The sequence below is a fragment of the Acipenser ruthenus genome, chromosome 41 (genome assembly GCF_902713425.1).
Source record: "Acipenser ruthenus chromosome 41, fAciRut3.2 maternal haplotype, whole genome shotgun sequence".
Classification (NCBI taxonomy): domain Eukaryota; kingdom Metazoa; phylum Chordata; class Actinopteri; order Acipenseriformes; family Acipenseridae; genus Acipenser; species Acipenser ruthenus.
In genome coordinates, this window is record NC_081229.1 from 4,820,332 (window position 1) to 4,838,775 (window position 18,444).

General features: G+C 41.2%; 2 protein-coding genes across 2 annotated transcripts in view; one reads left to right on the forward strand and one right to left on the reverse strand.

The window, feature by feature from the left end:
* Positions 1 to 249: 249 nt before the first annotated feature.
* Positions 250 to 4,903, forward strand: LOC117433693 (sperm acrosome membrane-associated protein 4-like). The gene is made up of 3 exons (XM_034056125.3): positions 250 to 446; positions 2,350 to 2,463; positions 3,137 to 4,903. Exons 1-3 carry the CDS (start codon positions 395 to 397, stop codon positions 3,340 to 3,342), a joined length of 372 nt encoding a protein of 123 aa, XP_033912016.3. The 5' UTR covers positions 250 to 394; the 3' UTR covers positions 3,343 to 4,903.
* A 26-nt stretch (positions 4,904 to 4,929) lies between these two features.
* LOC117964866 (mutS protein homolog 5-like) overlaps positions 4,930 to 18,444 on the reverse strand; it is a 36,877-nt gene continuing 23,362 nt past the window's right edge. Inside the window, exons 18-25 of the mRNA XM_059010942.1 lie at positions 16,193 to 16,379; positions 15,558 to 15,684; positions 12,038 to 12,187; positions 11,251 to 11,325; positions 10,640 to 10,783; positions 8,722 to 8,859; positions 6,783 to 6,856; positions 4,930 to 5,539 (exon numbers count right to left, since the gene is read on the reverse strand). Of these exons, the coding sequence (XP_058866925.1) occupies positions 5,428 to 5,539; positions 6,783 to 6,856; positions 8,722 to 8,859; positions 10,640 to 10,783; positions 11,251 to 11,325; positions 12,038 to 12,187; positions 15,558 to 15,684; positions 16,193 to 16,379 (1,007 nt within the window). The 3' untranslated portion in view covers positions 4,930 to 5,427. The remainder of the gene's footprint in view (positions 5,540 to 6,782; positions 6,857 to 8,721; positions 8,860 to 10,639; positions 10,784 to 11,250; positions 11,326 to 12,037; positions 12,188 to 15,557; positions 15,685 to 16,192; positions 16,380 to 18,444) is intronic.

Consider the following 18,444-nt stretch of genomic DNA (forward strand, 5'->3'; position numbering starts at 1 on the left):
TAAAGTTTATTTTTGATATCTGCTTGTTTTCTGTGCTCGTTAAAAACTCCCTCTCTCTCTGGTTCTTCCCCCCTCTTTCTCTCACACACGCGTTCCTTCTTTCTCAATCTCTCGTTCCTCGGTTTTTCCATCACTCACTCCGTGGTTTAAATGCCCATTCCCTGGGCGAGTGCGCGCACGCAGTCATAAGGGAGGGAATCGATTGGTGACAGGTGATGTCACCGGGGAGTTTAAATAGCGGGGGGCGGTGGGTGAGACGAGAGAGAGTCGTGGCAGGATACCTGGTGAATTTGTTTGAGTACAGGCAGTTGTTTGTGGACTTCAGTAACGACGTTACTTTTTGAAAAACAGTTCCTTTTTTTTTAATAAGAAAAAGCTTAATAACCCAACAAAAATGAACAAGATTATGTTTGTCGGGGCATTGGTGCTGGCCTGCGTGGTAATGGGTAGGTTTTATTTAATATTTTAATTAATTTATTTATTTAATTTATTTATTGCACTTCGTCTAATCTTAGTTTTGCATAGACCTGTGCGCCTCACACGAATGGAGGCTTATGACTATAGTTTGTTGTATTTAAATCATCCTTCTAGTTTGGTAATAGGCATATCTTTATGATGAAGTTAACGTGTTTAAAAGCGGGCTCGCATTGTGCGAAAATGTGTTTTTTTTCCATATTTTATTGCACTTGTTAAACGAATCTCGTATTTTTAAAACAATATCACAAGTAACTTGTATTGCTGTTTGTTTATCTGAACGTTAATTGTTTAATTTGAAGTTCTACCACCTGTGGTTAATAACTTGTACTTGGAGTGACTTAACATTTTATATTTTTTGTCTCGTGGCCAAATATGTGTCGCTTTCTTTAAACTTAGAAATGTGTTACTTGTGTTTTATCCTTTCCAAAATAAGTTTATTTTGGGCGGGGAGCGAGAGCGTTTTTATCACCAACAACTCGACACCCCTTGTTTAACTAAAAGTGGCATGCTAGTTTAATTATCAATTTATTGCTTGGCCGAGCCACGCCCTACCTCACTCCAGCTCCCAAACCCGCACTAACGTTTCTGCTAATTCAAAACGGTCTCAAATTCAACTGGAACAAATATTATTGTATTGTCGCGGTGTGTTACCAGGTGTAGCATTTTCGCTCCCCTGTCCTTATAGAACTTTATAGGAGTTCCAAATGTGACGCATTATTGCACCCCACCACCTGTTCCGTTATCCCTGTGTTTGTCTTGGTGGAGAAGCGCTTGTCATTAATTTAGTGATTTTTAGAAATTGGCAGTATTCCGTGTTTAAATAGTTGTAGATCAAAACGTGGTAAGCATACAAACGAATCGAATTCACTTAATCGGCTATACGTATAACTACAAATGAAAAGAATGCATATGTCGCAGTTCTACTTGTCGGCGCTTGTTAGCTCAGCGACGTGTCTGGACAGTTTCTTAATTAATGTCTGAGTTGTAGCAAGATTAGGGACGCTCCCTAAGTTACAAAACATTACCCGACTTCCACTTTAAGGTCTCTGGCTAATATTTAGATACAATCAGTGTGTGTTGGTTTTTTTTTTTTTAAACCGAGCCTGAATGGTATTTTTTTTCAATTGCAAGTTAAAGCACAGAAAATACATACGCTTATGAATTTGTCGTGTCAGCCCAGTTTTTCAAACTTGTGTATTGTTCACTGCGTAGCGCCCGGGAAGGGCACTCTCGTTCTCGTGGATCGGGGTGGGATCAGTCAGGCAGAACTCCAGAAGGAAATAACCAAGACCCCAACACTATGCAGGGCAATGAAGGTCCGGGCAGGGGTGTTTTGTAGCAGTATAACACTTATTTCGTGTACCGCCCCATTTTAACCACTCCGTTAACACATTGTTGCTGCAGGAGCGCACGATAAGTAATGCCGTGCAATGCGGAATTCGACGCCGCGCAGAGCGTTGCGACTTTTTTTTTTTTTTTTTTTTTTTTTAGTACGACATAAGCCGCAAAACCAATATTACTTCTTTCTACAATGTTTACAACATCCCTACCATAAAACATTGAAGAGCAAACAAACTGAAGTGTGCGTCTACTGTTCTGACCCACTTAAATACTGCAATTTTTAGAAATAGTTACTTGCAGGAACAGGTTAAACGGAGTGTTAGTATTGCTCCACAAAGCGGTACCCATAGTTCTACCATTTGTGATTTAGTTAACTTCACATGGTGGCAGTTTACAGAAATCAGATTTATTCTTTGACATTAATAACCGTTCTAATGCCTTACAACTTCTAACAGACTCTGAATGCTCTTGGGTGACTTGTGGTAAAACCTGGTACCACGGACCTTTACTAACAACCCATTTCTCTTCCAGGACAGGCACTGCAATGTTACAAATGCGATTTGGGAGTGTTTGGCATTTGCTCAAAAAGTATAATTAACTGCACTGGGGCTACGGACAAGTGCTACAACGCGAATGGGAAATCCGGTATGTACTGCATCTACAGCTAGAGCCAGAAGTGGTTCGCCCTATAGAATTAACCTTGAAATCTAACAAAGTACTGCAGTGGCTTCTGGCAGACAATTGCAGTATCATTTTCAGGTTTTGATTACATGAGCTTAAATTTGTCTGGTTGTTTTAAACTTGTACACTCCTGCACAAGTGACCTGTGGTGCTTTACAAGAGTGCTTTTGTACTATTTAACAGTTGTGTGTGTGTATATATATATATATATATATATATATATATATATATATATATATATATATATATATATATATATATATATATATATATATATATTTATATATATATATATTTTATATATATATATATATTTTATATATATATATATATTTTATATATATATATATATTTTATATATATTTTATATATATTATATAAAAATATATACACACACACAAAGAAAGCCTCAAGTGATCTGAGTAGAACTCTTGTTTGTCATGGTCATCAACATACTGCTGGCTCATTTTGAAATTTCAGTTATGGGGTGTAGTATTTTATTCCTACTTCACTTTATTCACAGAAGAAACACACAATACTGTTAAAACTACTCTTCAAGAATTGGCATGCCTGTGGTTTAAGGTGTCAAAGGAACATCGACAATGAATTTATATAATTTTTTTTTTTTAAACCCTAGCTTCACTTCTATTGGTCCAGGAGAAGGGCTGTGTGGCACTAACAAGCTGTAACACGAACAACAACAACACTGTGTTCCAGCAGGTTGTTTACAGCATAACCAAGGTGTGCTGCGACGGGGAGCTGTGCAACAGTGGAGCTACAGTCGGTGTCTCTGTGCTGGCTGGCATTGCCATGGTCACGGTGTGGCTCACTAGCTTGCTGTAAACCACCTGCACTGCAGCACACTGTCAGAAGTTTATGGTAAAGCTACAAGAATCTCGGACAGACTTTTTGGTCCATGCCTTTGGCATGCTGGAACGTTTGTCCGCTTGTTTTATTTGAGTGCTGTAAACCAGTGACATCATTCACAATAGCAATATAAATGATAAAAAAATAAATAAAAATATGCATCTTCCTGTGTCCCATCTATAGCTACAGTACTTCTAGATTCTGAAAGGAATGTTAACACAGTCCAAGAATAACTTTTTTGCCTTTTCAGTGTCTTCCTGACCTATTAAACTTTCTTTCTCATTGAATTGAATTTTTTTTTTTTTTTGGCTCTTCCATGAATGCTGATGGGTGAATAATATGGGAAAAGTTGAATACAAGACATGTGAATGATAGGTAACTTGGATAATCCAGTTTTTTCTGTTAGTTAGTTAGTTCTAGATGCCCTCTTCCCCCTTCCTCTACAATGAAAGCCACGATGTGTCCCCCTGTACTGTTCTGCACCCGTGGTGACATTACAAAACCAATGTAACCGTGTGTCACTCTATACAGAGTGACTGGTCTTATTCTTTACTGTAGATACCTGTGAAGAAACTGCTTTGTGAAAATTGGCAGCATTTGTTTAGTGGGCATGACTACAACTGTCATTTGGGTACATACATTTCCCTTTGCAAAACTTTGCTGAAAGGCCTTGAAGAGTAAATATCTTCAAGTGCCTCTTCTATATTATGGTGTTTCAGATCATTCGGAATAGTTCTGGGTTCTGTTGCGTCCATTTGTATTGAATCCTTATTTTTCTCTAAATCTGGCTTTGTACTTGTCTGGAGAATCCGGAATTGGAGGGGTTTCCTTGTTACATTCAAATCATGCGACAATGTGATCTTTCAACTGCGCTGGCCAACAGAGTTGAAAGGTGACACGGTCACGTGACCTGACTGGAATGAGGAAGACTGTTGGTCCCAGCTCAAAATAGTCAAAAGCCAATCGCAATAGCAAGATCACAATTTCAAGATAGTATTAATAATTGTGTAACAGAAGTTAGGAAAACATTCTGAATGACTTGCAAACATCACAAAAAGGGAAGGGTACAAGACTGGCATTTGTAGCTTTACTGCCTTAATTAGCCCCTACGTAGAGATTGGCTGTTCCTTTTTTCTATTCTTCTATTTCCTCCCCCCCCCCCCCCCGCAAACTAAGTGCTTTGTGAAATGTAGTCTTATTGTCAACTGCATATCTGTTTGTTAATACAAGGAGCGTGCAAAGTGGTGATCGAAAGTGTCAAGGGCTTTTGTTTGTTTTTATTGAACCTTGTCCAAAGTTAGTAGTCCATTTTAAATTGTAGAAGGGATGGTTGGGTTAAAAATTGCCAAATACCTGTTTAGCATTATTTGTGTTTTTCCCTTTGTCCATTGTACTTGTTTTGAAGTTGCTGGTTAAATAAATTCCCAGTGATACTGAATTGTACAATTTTTAGGACTTGTATATTTTAGGATTTCTGTAAATGGATTTGGTGCAAACATATATTTGGAAATAAAGATTTTTTTTTTTTTTAACTTTATTTATTTTACAGAGTATTTCCTTAAACTGAAAACCATTTTATGCATTTCTGATATAACTCAATGAACACGATGACATTAGGGAGTGACAGGACCATCTTGTACTATAAAAGAGAGATTGAAAGGGAGATGACTGGCCAGGTTCATGTCTGTTAGTTACAAGGCAGTATTCTTAAAACAGGGTTGGCTTCCAGTCTCTCTCTCTCTCTCTCTCTCTCTCTCGGATATGTTCAGTGAAGCCCCAACCCTGTTTTCCTGTCTCAATAGTACAAAGACAGTAGCTTGTACATGAGATGACTGAAAAGACTCCCTTATGTTAATGACGAGATTGGAGTCTTCTCCCATAAATCAGTTGGTCTGTCCAGATCTCCCTCTTTCTGTCACTTGTGGTAAAATATTGTCTTCTCACTAATGGAAGAGAAGCTGTCCAGTCGACCCCCTTTCCATGTCTCCTAGTACAAGACTACTATTCTCACATTCAGTTCTGTATGAAAGACCAAAGGCATTCCCTTGTTTGCAGCCTGCGCTACAAGACTGAAGCAGCAGCGAACAGCACCTCTGTTCTCATGAACTCCTGCAGGTCAACACTGAGGTCCTCAAGATCCAGGCGCAGGAACCTGTTCACCAGCTCTTTACACCTGCAACGCACATGGACGGTACAGACTAGGGGCAGCACTGAATAATCAGCCAGTCAAATAGAAAAGTGACAGTCAGCCAACAGTCGTACGTTGCATAATTGTGAAGGTTTCCGTTAAGTATGTGACATTTTAGAGCATTAATAAATAGTTGCAATTCCAAGCATTTTTTAAATTACTGTGCGCAAACAGCAACGTGTTCCAAAACAGTACACTTACATGCAGGGCACCAGACATTATCAACTACACAACGTATTAAAATGTTTAAGTGGAAAGTAGTCAACCTATTTGAGTATTTTTAAATCATATTCGACTCAAATTAGTAGTCATTGTGTGTAGCCCCAGTACAGACCTCTTTACACACATATGCAGAGAAGGAATTAGGCTGGATCTGAATCATCTTCTTCATAATAATAATAATACTACACCACCCACTCGATAGATCGCGGGTGTCAGGGTCTGATATAAATCCGCTATATATATCGAGGGCTGCGATACAGCGAGAGACCCATAACAAAACAAATAGGCTAACAAATACTGTACAACCACTCCCTCGTTTTATCAGGGGCGTCAGGGTCCAGTATAAATCCTCTACACAACCCGGTTGTTCTCATATTTCGTATAAAAAGCTGCACACCGTTTTAATTTGTACTGCGAAAGGTAATTGCTTCTCATCAATTTAAATCTTCAATTAATTTCATGAGTGTTCCTCTCCTTTCTTGAATGCACAAACCCACTGCATTGAAAGAATCCATTCTCAACATAGGAGGCTTGTTGCTATTGTGCAATGTGTGTGTGTATATGATAACAGTACGATATTAATGCTTTGTTTTTAATTGTTTTGTGTATTTTTGTTTGTGATGTGCTAATTTTGCGCAGTTAAGACTATAAAAAAATGGGGAGCCAATATATCCGAATCGATATATCCGAATCCACAGTATAGTGAGGGGCGATATAACGAGGGGTGGGTGTAATAACAGGCTGTGGAAGTATTTTTTGTCCGCAGTTATTAAATGAAGCCCATTAAAATATGATTCTAGAAACCCAAGAAAAGCTGCATTTTTCCCCACAGAAAAACATGTTTCTAATCAGCTTTCAAGTTACTGTGACAAATGTCTTTACCGTTGATTGGTGCCCAATTGTACAGGGGTGCATGAGAGTAACCTAGTATGTTTCGAGTTCAGACTTCAGAAAATGATAAGCTATCTGTAATATCTTTAGGCAGAGAGAGAGCGAGAGCACTGACCTGTCAAACTGCTCTTGGGAGGTGGACTGGTCCAGGCGCTTGATACACTTTCCTGCCCGGTAAAGCTCTGACACCTGAACACAAACACATGTACGCACACACACACACGCACACAGAAAGACAGCAGTCAAAATACAGCAGTATATCTGAATTATCTTAACTGATAGATTTTTCTTGTTTAGATTCACGTTGTATTTATATATCATCACATGGCCTGAACAAAGCCCTCCTTGTACAACACTCCGTCCCCCAGAGGATGTAACAAACAGAACAGCAAGAAATGTGTTTGCTAATGCTGGCTGTGTGTAAATACTCCCTCTGTAGTCTATGTCAAACTAGAGGAACTGTCTGAATCATGTTTGGTGCCAGAGCTGTACAGTACATACATCTCTGCATATTAAAGCTGAGGAGACCGGAATGCATATTTTGAGATTCCAGAACATTACAATTGTCAAACAGCCTGAGATTTTACATCAGCTTTCAGATTTCTGTATAATCTGATCTCCGATACAACTGAGGAGCCCTTTGAAAACTGATCTGTGAGCAGGTGGTATGGGAACAGCGTCAAAACAAAAACAACAACACACAACACCTGCCACTGCACACCCAATCAGCTGTGTCTGAATGACACCCTGAGGCATGTTTTTCTGAACAGTAATTATATTTAAAAACGAATTCCATATATCTATAAGCCATTTTGCACTTCCATTAGCTACATAGGTCTCAATGGTGCAGTTATAAACTAACACATGTTCTAATATAACACACATGTATATTCATTTTAAAACATGAGATCTGGTACTACACCAGGTTAAAGGAAGCTCAAAGTTTCTTATGCCTTATTCTTATCTGTTGGGGTGGGGACAATTTCACTCTCCGAGTGAAATGACCCAGGCAGTGCAAGAGTCTGAAAGCATGGCTAGTGTACTGATTTCTTTAACCTCGTGTAGTACCAGTTATCAAGCCATATCTTCAAAGAGTTTACTCCAGTCTCTAAAAAACACCGGCTGACTTACTATCAAACCCCCAAGCCATGTAACTGAAGGCCTCTTAAGCGCTCTCCAGCTGTTTGTTTCTCAGTTTTCTGCACTACTGTTGAATTTTGATGTTTTAGAATGATATATGATTTGCTAGAACATGTGTTTCATTCAAAATTGCACATTTGAGATGGATATATAATTAGGGCTTCTGACTTGGTTTAAACCCATAAAAACCGATAAAACACCCCCCCCCCCCCCGATACAAAAATAAAAAAATTGGTGTTGAGCCAATAACACTGGAAAAACACTAGAAATGGTTACTGTATTCATGTTGACTTCACCCTTCCTATTAAAAAAACACCTTTCCCAGTGCAGTTGGGCAATGTCCCTCCTTCCTGACTTTTATCATTGATTTGTTCTGAATAGTTTAAACCCAACTACTGGAGACTCTGCTTGCGAGATTTAAAACGAGATTAAAATTAGAAGGCTTGTTCGCGGGATTTAAAGCTATATTAGTTAGATAGGGAGAATTTAAAACAGAATTGCAAATTGTGGCGAAATGTAAAAAAATGCCTAGACACACAAAAACCCCAGGAGAATGTCCCAGTCATCGTAAGGATTTCATTGTGGAAGACAGCAAAAGAAAGAAGGTACAAGTAAGTGTGCAAGTACTGTCGAGTTACTCTACATATTGTGACAGAAAAAAACGCTCAAGCATTTCGGAAAGTAACTGAAAACAATAATTTCGATTATGATAACTAAAAATAAGCACCGAAAAATAAAATTAATAAAAACCAAAAAACAGAAGCCCTATATAAAATATACATATGGATGTGCATGGTGGAATATGGAATATTTTGTTAGCTGCAGTCACTCTCATGGAATCAGAAAATGGATGTCATTGGAAGTTGCAGCGCTGCTTCACAGCCTGGCTCGAGATGTGTGTCTGCTCCCCGCACCTCCACCCCTCTCTGCACTATCTTGGCAGGCATCCCGGCCAGGGTGGCGATGTTGGCAGCGTAGCTGGAGGTCGACACGCCCTCTCTCAGCTGGTAGAAGAAAACCAGCTCCTCCCCGTCCACAGCAGTCTCCAGGGTCTGCAATGAGATGGGAGAACATCCCTCACTGAATGTATTACGTTTATTTCAGTATTTCTAACTTGAACAATATCGAGTGTTAAATGTATAGGTCTCTGCAATACCATCTCATTGAATAGGTTGCAGTCAATACAAAATGTCATGGCAATAGCAATTACACACACTAACTCTATTTGCTGTATTTCCTGTTTTAAGGTCAGAATATTGGCTTCCTGTGAAGCAGAGCATTGATTTCAAAATGCTGCTCTCTGAAAAGACTATTCATGGTTCTGGCCCTGCCTATTTGCATCAGTTACTTATTCCTTACAAACCAGGTTCGTAGTTTGAGATTTGCCAATGACGGTCTCTTGATAATCCCAAGAACTCAATTAAAAACGTACGGTGGAAGGGCTTTTAGTTCTCAAGCTCTTTCACTTTGGAACTCACTTCCAGGTTCTATCCGAATGCTGAGAGAGTCAATCAGTCTTTTTAAACCCTAAAACATATTTGTCTGACTTGGCCTTTCACTAGTGAGCAGTTTGGAGCTCTTTTCATTTGCTGTATATTTTTGTAACGCACCCTGGGATGCTTCCACATGAAGGATGCTAAATAAATGAAACTGATGTGGTATGGTAAGTTTCCATCTGACACTGGGACTGGCATCTCCAAATCCAGTTGGGTGGAGAGTTCCTAATAAAGTGGCCAGACAGTGTATATGTCAAATAAAAAAAATGACAGTCAAAGAGTTAAAGGACCTTCTGCAGTGTTTAGAGGAAACACATTACTTTAACTTTGCTGTGCCCATTGTTCGTATCGCACCATTTTTGTTTCCAACATATTTTCGATTCTTTTGATATTTTTTATTCACACGTTGTAAGTAAATTAACTAGGGGATTACTTTCTTTCAGCTTTTACTCTGGAACGTTCGCCAGAGGAAAGATTCTTTGTTCTAAACATGGCAGTGTATCCGGTTCACGCTCCCTCCTGCAACAAGGCTTTCGCTCTGACTGAGATGAGTAGCGTATTTGGGAAAAGAAAAACCAGCATTGTTGCAGGAGGAGCGTGATCTGGATACACTGTGATCCTTAGAAGACATTTCTTTTATTTTCTATTGGCGAACGCTCCCGAGTAATTGTTGAGAAATGTGTTGCTCACTTGATTTATGAGCCATGATGTGTGACTAAAAATGTTAAGAGGTGGGAACATGTTTAAAAATATAAATCTGCAATAAGGATAGCATGGGTAACGACTGTTTCTCATTAACGTTACAGGGTGTCCTGTAACACTTCACAACCACTTATCATGGGGTAATAAGCAGGGAAAGAAATTCAAGTCAATATTTAGTCAAATAACTTTATATCACAATAAAGCAGGCCTGATATAGATGGACAAGACAGACAGAGAGAGAGAAGTCTGGGAGTGGCAGTATAATGAAACACAGGACCTTCAAAACCTTCTTTAAATTGCTATAGCTAATACTGCAATCTAGTGGGTCCTAACATAAGCTGCACTTTCCAGATGCATTTTCTGAATGTCCAGCACCTTGCCAGTTTAATATCCCATGTCTGAGTTTCTCCTGTGGTTGTACGTCTCTGCGTGTGTCAGTGTGTCTCTATGTGTGTTCTCTCTCTCTCTGTGTATGTCTTTGTGTTTCTGTGTCTCTCTTAGTGTCTCTCTATGTCGCTCTCTGTCTTTCTCAGTGTCTCTCTGTGTGTGTCACTGTGTGTCTCTCTCGGTGTTTGTATGTCTCAGTTTTTCTCAGTGTCTCTGTGACACTCTGTGTTTCGGTGTCTCTTTGTACCTGGTAGCTCAGGAGTGGACTCTCAGGCAGCAGGTTGAGTTGGAACAGGCTGTGGAAGTTTGTTGAAATGAAGACATGGGGACAAGCCTGTCCAGGATGGAGCCAGTGTCTCAGAGAGGATGCCAGCAGGGACAAGCCGTCCACCTGAAACAGAAAGACACAATTCCCTAACTTTTACTTCCATTAGCTGCATAGATCCCAAATGCGCAGTTTAAAAAAAAAATGGTATAGCTAACATGGTTTTTGTTAACCATAATACTCTCAGGAAATCTTTTCAATTTAGAAGTGCCTTTGGGGTCAGGTGAAATGACCAAGGAAGAGCAAAACTATCTAACATTTCATGTTTTAAATACATTTTTACTATGACATGCTTCTTTCAAGCCAGGACATTAGAGACCAGTATAGCAAACAGAAGTGCACAACAAGGAAGATTCATGGAATGATTTATTGAGCCACAACCACTATAATCCAAAAAAAACATCACACACACACAACTCGTGAGTCATTGAGTCAACATTGAGAGAGAGCTACCCTGGCACTGGTAAACAGTTACACAGCTGCAGTACCATGCTTGTATATTCGAGTTCTCAGGAAATTGTATGGTGTCTTACTGTGTTGGTTCCTTTACCAAACTCATCAATGAGGACCAAGGATCTCTCTGTGGCATTGTTCACAGCACAGGCCATCTGTGAGAGGAGAGACAGGAGAGAGAGGTGATAGAGAAAAGAGGAGAGAGGAAGGAGAAAGGAAATAGGGAGTGACAGGAGAGAAATTAAGATTCATTCAATCTTAAATCAGGTATTATTGTGTAGTTTGACATGAGATCTGCCCAAATTGACTGATGCAATAACATAGTGGGGTGAGGCTTAACAGACAATCTTTTGAAATAGAACAGCCTCACCCTCTCACCTGCTTTAGTAAGTAATGCCTTCCTTGTTTCAACTTATTTTATAATCCATCGATATCGTAAAGCAGAACACACAGAAATACAACTAGAAGGAACAAATTCAGGCAGACAGACAGCAAGTGCCTTCTTAAGAATCAGATACCTGCAGTACCTTTCACACATTGCACTGTAAAACTCTGTATATAACTACAGCAGCTACCCAACATGGTGTCTCTATAAAGTGTAATCTAATGTGTTAGCATTGCCTGCTGTGTGCTGGGCAGAGCCTCGCTGTGCTGTACTGTATACAGGGCAACGCTGGCGTGACCGCACCATATACTTATTAGTAGTTCCAGAGGACAATTTTAGCTTTTGTGATTTATTATAAGTTCATACGTCATGTGTGGGGTGTCTCTTTATATAATAGACATAATTTCGCACAGATGACATGTCCTATTACAATAAGAGACACTGTACCCACAACGTATTCCCTTGCTGTGTGTCGCTGTCACCTGGTTGAGGTCGATCATAAACGTCGACAGACCCACTGACACCGACTCCCGGCTCTGCATGCGCGTGTAGATCCCATCAACCAGGCCAATGTGAGCCTCTGACGCAGGAACATTGCTGCCAACCAGAGCCATGAACACAGCCAGCCCCACCTAAGAGAGAGGGAGAGAGGGGAGAGAGAGACAGGGGAGAGGAGACATTACTGCCAACCAGAGCCATGAACACAGCCAGCCCCACCTGAGAGAGAGGGAGAGAGACAGGGGGCAGAGGAGGGACAGGGGAGAGGAAAGAAGAGACAGGGGAGGGATGAGATATTACTGCTAACCATAGCCATGAACACAGCCAGCCCCACCTGAGAGGGAGAGGAGAGGAGAGAGAGAGAGAGAGAGAGAGAGAGAGAGAGAGAGAGAGAGAGAGAGAGAGAGAGAGAGAGAGAGAGAGAGAGAGAGAGAGAGAGAGAGAGAGAGAGAGAGAGAGAGAGAGAGAGAGAGAGAGAGAGAGAGAGAGAGAGAATGTACAATTGTAAACGGCCGGACTAGAGAAGACTCTCTAGGAAGATTCACCTTCAGCTCTGCTCGGGGCTGCAGTGTGGTGGACTACTTCATCACTGACATGGACCCCCAGCTCATTAACAGCTTCATAGTCAGGCCACTGTCTACCTGGTCAGACCACAGCCAGACAGTGCTGTATTTAAAAAGGTCAGCACAGCCCAACATTGATGTAAAAACACATACACATCTATACAAACTCCCACCCACCTATACATGGAAACAAACCAGCCATTTACAATACCAGAAAATCATCAACAGTGACGAAATCAAACACATGTTAAACCATTTCTTACATAAAAGCTATCAGACTGATGCAAATGGAGTCAATCTGGCTGTGAGAGACTTCAGCAAAATATTACTAATAGCAGCAAACAATTAAGGAAAACAAATGCAATTACTAAGATCCTGAAAACAAAACCTAAAGAAAAATGGTTTGACAGGGAATGTAAAGCAATGAGGAACAAATTAAGAGAACTACCTAATCTAAAACATAGAGTTCAACAAAATAAAGAATTACGACTCAATTGCTGTCAAACTTTAAAACATTACAAACATACACTTAAAAAGAAAAAACAAGCCTACGTGAGCAAACAATTATTACAGCTTGAACAATCAATTGATAATAATTCTTTCTGGTCAAATTGGAAGAATCTGAACTCCAGTAACAATAACAAGGAATTGGCAATCCTTAATGGAAATATTTGGAAACAATATTTTGAAAAACTTTACAAACCAATCCCAAAAAATAATCTAACTAAATCAAAATGAATTACTTGATAAATTAGCAAACCTGGAAAGAATTATTAAAGATAATCAATCACCTCTAGATGCCCCAATCACCCTGCAGGAGGTGACAGACAAACAAGTCCCTCTCAGCCAGGAAAGCCTGTGGCCTCGACAGCATCAGCAATGAGATGTTAAAATACAGCAACAACCATCTGAAAGAGGCCCTGGTGAAACTCTAACTCTAGCACAGGCTGCTTCCCAGAGATCTGGAACAAAGGGCTCATTACACCAATATATAAAAATACAGACAGATTAGACCCGAATAAGTATAGGGGTATCTGTGTAAAGAGTAACTTAGGGAAAGTATTCTGCAGTATTATTAACACCCAAATACTGAACTTTCAGACAGAACACAGCGTGCTGAGTAAAAGCCAGATAGGCTTCTTACCAAAGCACCGCCCTACAGACCACATTTACACCCTGCAGGCCGTTATCAATAAGCATGTCAATGTTTCATCGACTTAAAAAAAGCCTTTGATTCAATCTGGCACCCTGGTCTCTTCTTCAAACTCCTCCAAAGTGGCATAGAGGGCAAGGTGTACAATATGATTAAATCAATGTACTCAGGAAATAAAAGCAGTGTCAAAATTAAGAACGAAAGGACAGTTTTTCACACAGGGCAGGGGAGTGAGACAAGGGTGTAACCTGAGTCCAGCTCTCTTTAACATCCATGTGGATGAGTTGGCTACAGTGCTGGAGCAGTCCTCTGTCCCAGGAGTAACTCTGGATGACACTCAAATTAAATGCTTGCTCTATGCTGACGATCTGGCTCTGTTATCTCCCACAGAGCACGGGCTGCAGCAGAGTTTGAACCTGCTGGAGCAGTATTGTGAAACATGGGCTTTAAACATAAACATGAACAAAACAAAAATTATGATTTTCAAAAAAAAAGCCAGGATACAGGGATAAATACAAGTTCACCCTTGCTGGCAAAACATTAGAGCACACAACAAATTACACCTACCTGGGACAAATGATAAGTGCATCAGGGAGCTTTAACCCAGCTGTCTGTGCACTGAGACAAAAAGCCAGCAGAGCCATTCATGCAATAAAGAAACGGGTGTATAACCTAAAGCCATCAATCACGGTCTGGCTCAAACTCTTTGACCAAGTTATACAACCAATCCTTTTGTACGGCAGTGAAGTCTGGGGCCCCACTCTAAACTGTGAATACAGTAATTGGGACAAAAGTCCAACAGAAATCTTACACTCAGAATTCTGCAAAAACATCTTGCAGTTGCACAGAAATGCTCCAAGCAATGCTTGTAGAGCTGAGCTTGGACGTTTTCCCTTACTGCTCACTGTACAAAAGAGAGGTACTGGAGCCACCTGAACCAAAGCAACCCCGACTCCTACCAGTTCAAGGCCCTGAAGAGCCAGGAGAGCTAGTCAAATAAAAAGACCATCAACTACATGATGGAGAAGCTCTGTGAGGAGAACCAGATCAGCATCACAGAGCCTCAGAACAGCTGCTCTAATCAGGCCCCAGTGTGGTCAGTGAGGCTGTGTGGTCCAGTGGTTAAAGAAAAGGGCTTGTAACCAGGAGGTCTCCGGTTCAAATCCCACCTCAGCCACTGACTCATTGTGTGACCCTGAGCAAGTCACTTAACCTCCTTGTGGTCCGTCTTTTGGGTGAGACGTAATTGTAAGTGACTCTGCAGCTGATGCATAGCTCACACCCTAGTCTCTGTAAGTTGCCTTGGATAAAAGCGTCTGCTAAATAAACAAATAATAATAATAAGTGATATCTAAAAAAACCACCTCCCTGAAAAAAAAAAACCTGATACACTGGGAGAGCCAAGTAAAATCACAGCATAAATTAGAGTGCTACCAGAGCTTAAACAAACCATACGCCCTGGCAGAATATCTGGTCAGAGTTAAAGACCAAAAACAAAAACAACTACTGACCAAATATAGATTGAGCGACCACACATTAGCAATTGAAAAGGGTTGACACAGAGCCACGTGGAGCTCCACTTCCTACTGCACTGCTCCAAATACAAGCTGGTCAGGGACACATTCATACCCAGGAACATTACAGCCAACAGCGGACTGGGGGCAGAGGAGAGACAGCAGAGAGGAAAGACGAGAGACAGGGGAGAGAGGAGACATTACTGCTAACCAGAGCCATGAACAGCCAGCCACACCGCCCTCTCCCCCCCTCCCCTCCCTTTCTGTGTCTCACCTGTTTCAGGTAGACGCTCTTGCCGCAGGAGTTGGGTCCTGTGATCACCTTCATCTTGCCCTCGTCTGCAGAGCTGAGCACCGGGTTCGACACGTACATGCCAGTGCACATCTCAACCAGGGGGTGCCTGAGGGGAGGGAGGGAGTGGCAATACTCTTTAACACTGGGCAATGCTCTAATCCACTACTCCATAATACTGTGATGTGCTATGCAGTACTGATCCGTACGATCTAATACTCCACAATACTCAACAATACAGGGCATGCTCTGTAATGTTGAAAAGGACTCTGTGATATTGTGCAATGCTTTTTAATAACCTACACCGCTGTACAATACTCCACTATACTGTATCATGCTCTGTCTAATTACAATGCAATGGGAGCTTTATTTCCATCCCTGGACTGTATAACACTGTGCAGTACTATACAATACTCTACAATGCTGTATAAAAAGCCTCCAACACTGTGCAATGCGCTGTCTATTACTCTGCAAACCTGTGTATAATACTGTGCAATACACTGCAATGCTGTCCAATACTCTACAATACTGCGCAATACACTCCAATACTCTTCATAGCTGTACAATAATCTCTAATACTCTGCAAGGCTGAGCAGTGCTGTTTATTGCAGTCTGACCTGCAGTCCCGGATGCTGATGCTGTGCTCGGTGGACAGGGTCGGTCTGCAGTAGGAGAACTCTCTGGAAGCCAGCGCCAAGGAGATGAGGCAGTCCAGCTGGGCGGAGTACTCCATCACCTGGTACAGGACCGGGCCCTTCTCCACCACCTTCTCCTGCAGCTGCGTCATCACTGCCGTCTCCAGATCTGAGGGGCCAGCGGGGACAGAGAAATGCTTACCACAGGAAAAGCATGGCAAAGTGTAACAGAGCACAGTGAAAGCATGGCAAAGTGTAACGAGAACAGTGAAAGCATGTAGGAATACAGCCACACTATATGACACTAGTAGAAAACCCTGTATAGAACTGCAGCAGCTACCCAACACGGTGTCTATAGAGCTGTAATCTAGTGCACTGGCAATGCCTGCTGTGTATTGAGAAGAGCCTTGCTGTATGCTGTACACAGGGCAATGCTGGTGTGACCGTCCTATATAACACTAATATAAAACCCTGTAAAGTCTTACAGCAGCTATCCAACATGAGTGTCTATCTGGGGTCTGTCTGCCAGAGCCTTGCTGTTTTGTACTGTAGTGGATTATTTTCTTATAAGGTATTGCCTAAATGGCATTAAATAACTCAATAAAGCTAGACACAGCATTAACAGTACAAAGAGCTTATAGATGGAACAATGAGGGTAAGAACTAGCCCTGCCCGGTATCTCTAGGATACTGGGAACTGAAATAAGATAGAAAGGGTAGTTTGTGCATGTTTATTTCTCTTTTATATTTTATATACTTTTAGAGGTATGACAGACATAAGTTTCCTTTTGGCACAGCGCCACATGTAACTGTTGAGAAGCTTCTAGAAAGTCTGCCTGAACTGCCCCCACCGGCAGGAGTAGCAACAACCAATCAGAGACTTATTATTAACCTCTCTATTCAGACGAACCAATGAGAATCTAAAGTAAACAACCTTTGTGGGTAACAAGGAGCAACCAGTAAACTAATTTTAGCTGTCGTGTCTAGCGTGCATTTGTCTTATGACTGTTTTTTCTGATTCTAAGAAATGGAATCAATTTTCTTGTGACTGCGGCCCTAAATGGCCTTTACTTCCTTTAAGCCTTAAAACCAATCCTTATATGGTTACACTGTTTAATTTCCTTCTTGTATGATGTTTCAGAAAACTATATAAGCTGCATTTAAAATTAGCTTGGTGTGCGTCTCTGCCTATTGCTAACAGAGTCTGTGTTACTTTGTTGAGCGCGCCAGTTTGCAAACTCAAAATAAAGGTCTTTGATTGAACTACAGCGTCTCCTCATTGAGTCAACACGCAGGCTGGAATAAGGGACAAGGGAAGAATAACCCTTACCATACTTAGGTTCAAGGGTGTTTGAAAACTTCCATTACAATTTGGCGCTGCGAGCAGGGTCCCAAACTCGACCCAAATTGAAGGGAAGGTACCGAGGAGAAATCCAAGGATCAGTTCCCAGTCGAGGTCGATAAGGGACTCCGAATCAGCCTGCGATTGACTGCGGTGAGTAGACCTTAAATTTATGAGGATAATCCACCAATGGGGACCTCAATGTCCGGCGTTAACAAGGGAACGGGACCAATCATGTGTTCGGCGAACCGGAACGTATTTGATCGCGACTGTGCGAATGGCGCCTCGTCACCTCTGGGTCTGACTGTGTACATGTTGACGTGACCGACAAGGCAACGCTATGGGTGAATTATGCCTCCGCCTGCAGATTTTAGATTTGGGGCGTAGATGTTTGACCGGATTTGGTCTTTTGTAAAGGGACGGTCCTCTGTTGATAGATAGATATCTAGTGGGTCTATTGATATCTGGATATCTACTGGGTCAAGTAGAGAAGGTCCCTCGAAACTTTGAAGGAAGGTCCTCCGTTGGGTATCATGTCTGTATTGTCTGAATTTTATATATTGTTATCTTAGTGCGAATGTGTTATTGTCCCGTCAGGTTACGCTGGTAAGGATTCGGAAGTTTATGTCAATGGTGTGTCCTGGTTTCATCGTTAGATCCGCGTTAGGCAGGATTGAAGTCCTGTTTCCAGGACCTTAGGGGTTATGAATGACTGTATTGTGTATTGTCTGAAATCACCTAGGTTATAAAAAGGTTATTGAACCGTCTTTCGCAAAAAAACGATCGTTGGTTGAATGATAGGTTAAGGATTAATGTAAAATAGATAACCAAGTATTACTGGTTGTCTGACATTTGTCTCTCTCTCTTTCTCTCTTTCTCCCCTTCTCTCTCGC

Bases quoted from the DNA above. Each gene is read 5' to 3' on its own strand.
- LOC117433693 (XM_034056125.3), top strand. From the start codon at position 395: ATGAACAAGATTATGTTTGTCGGGGCATTGGTGCTGGCCTGCGTGGTA. The intron at 447-2,349 runs GTAGGTTTTATT...TTTCTCTTCCAG, and splicing joins GCTGGCCTGCGTGGTAATGG to GACAGGCACTGCAATGTTAC. The intron at 2,464-3,136 runs GTATGTACTGCA...TTTAAACCCTAG, and splicing joins CAACGCGAATGGGAAATCCG to CTTCACTTCTATTGGTCCAG.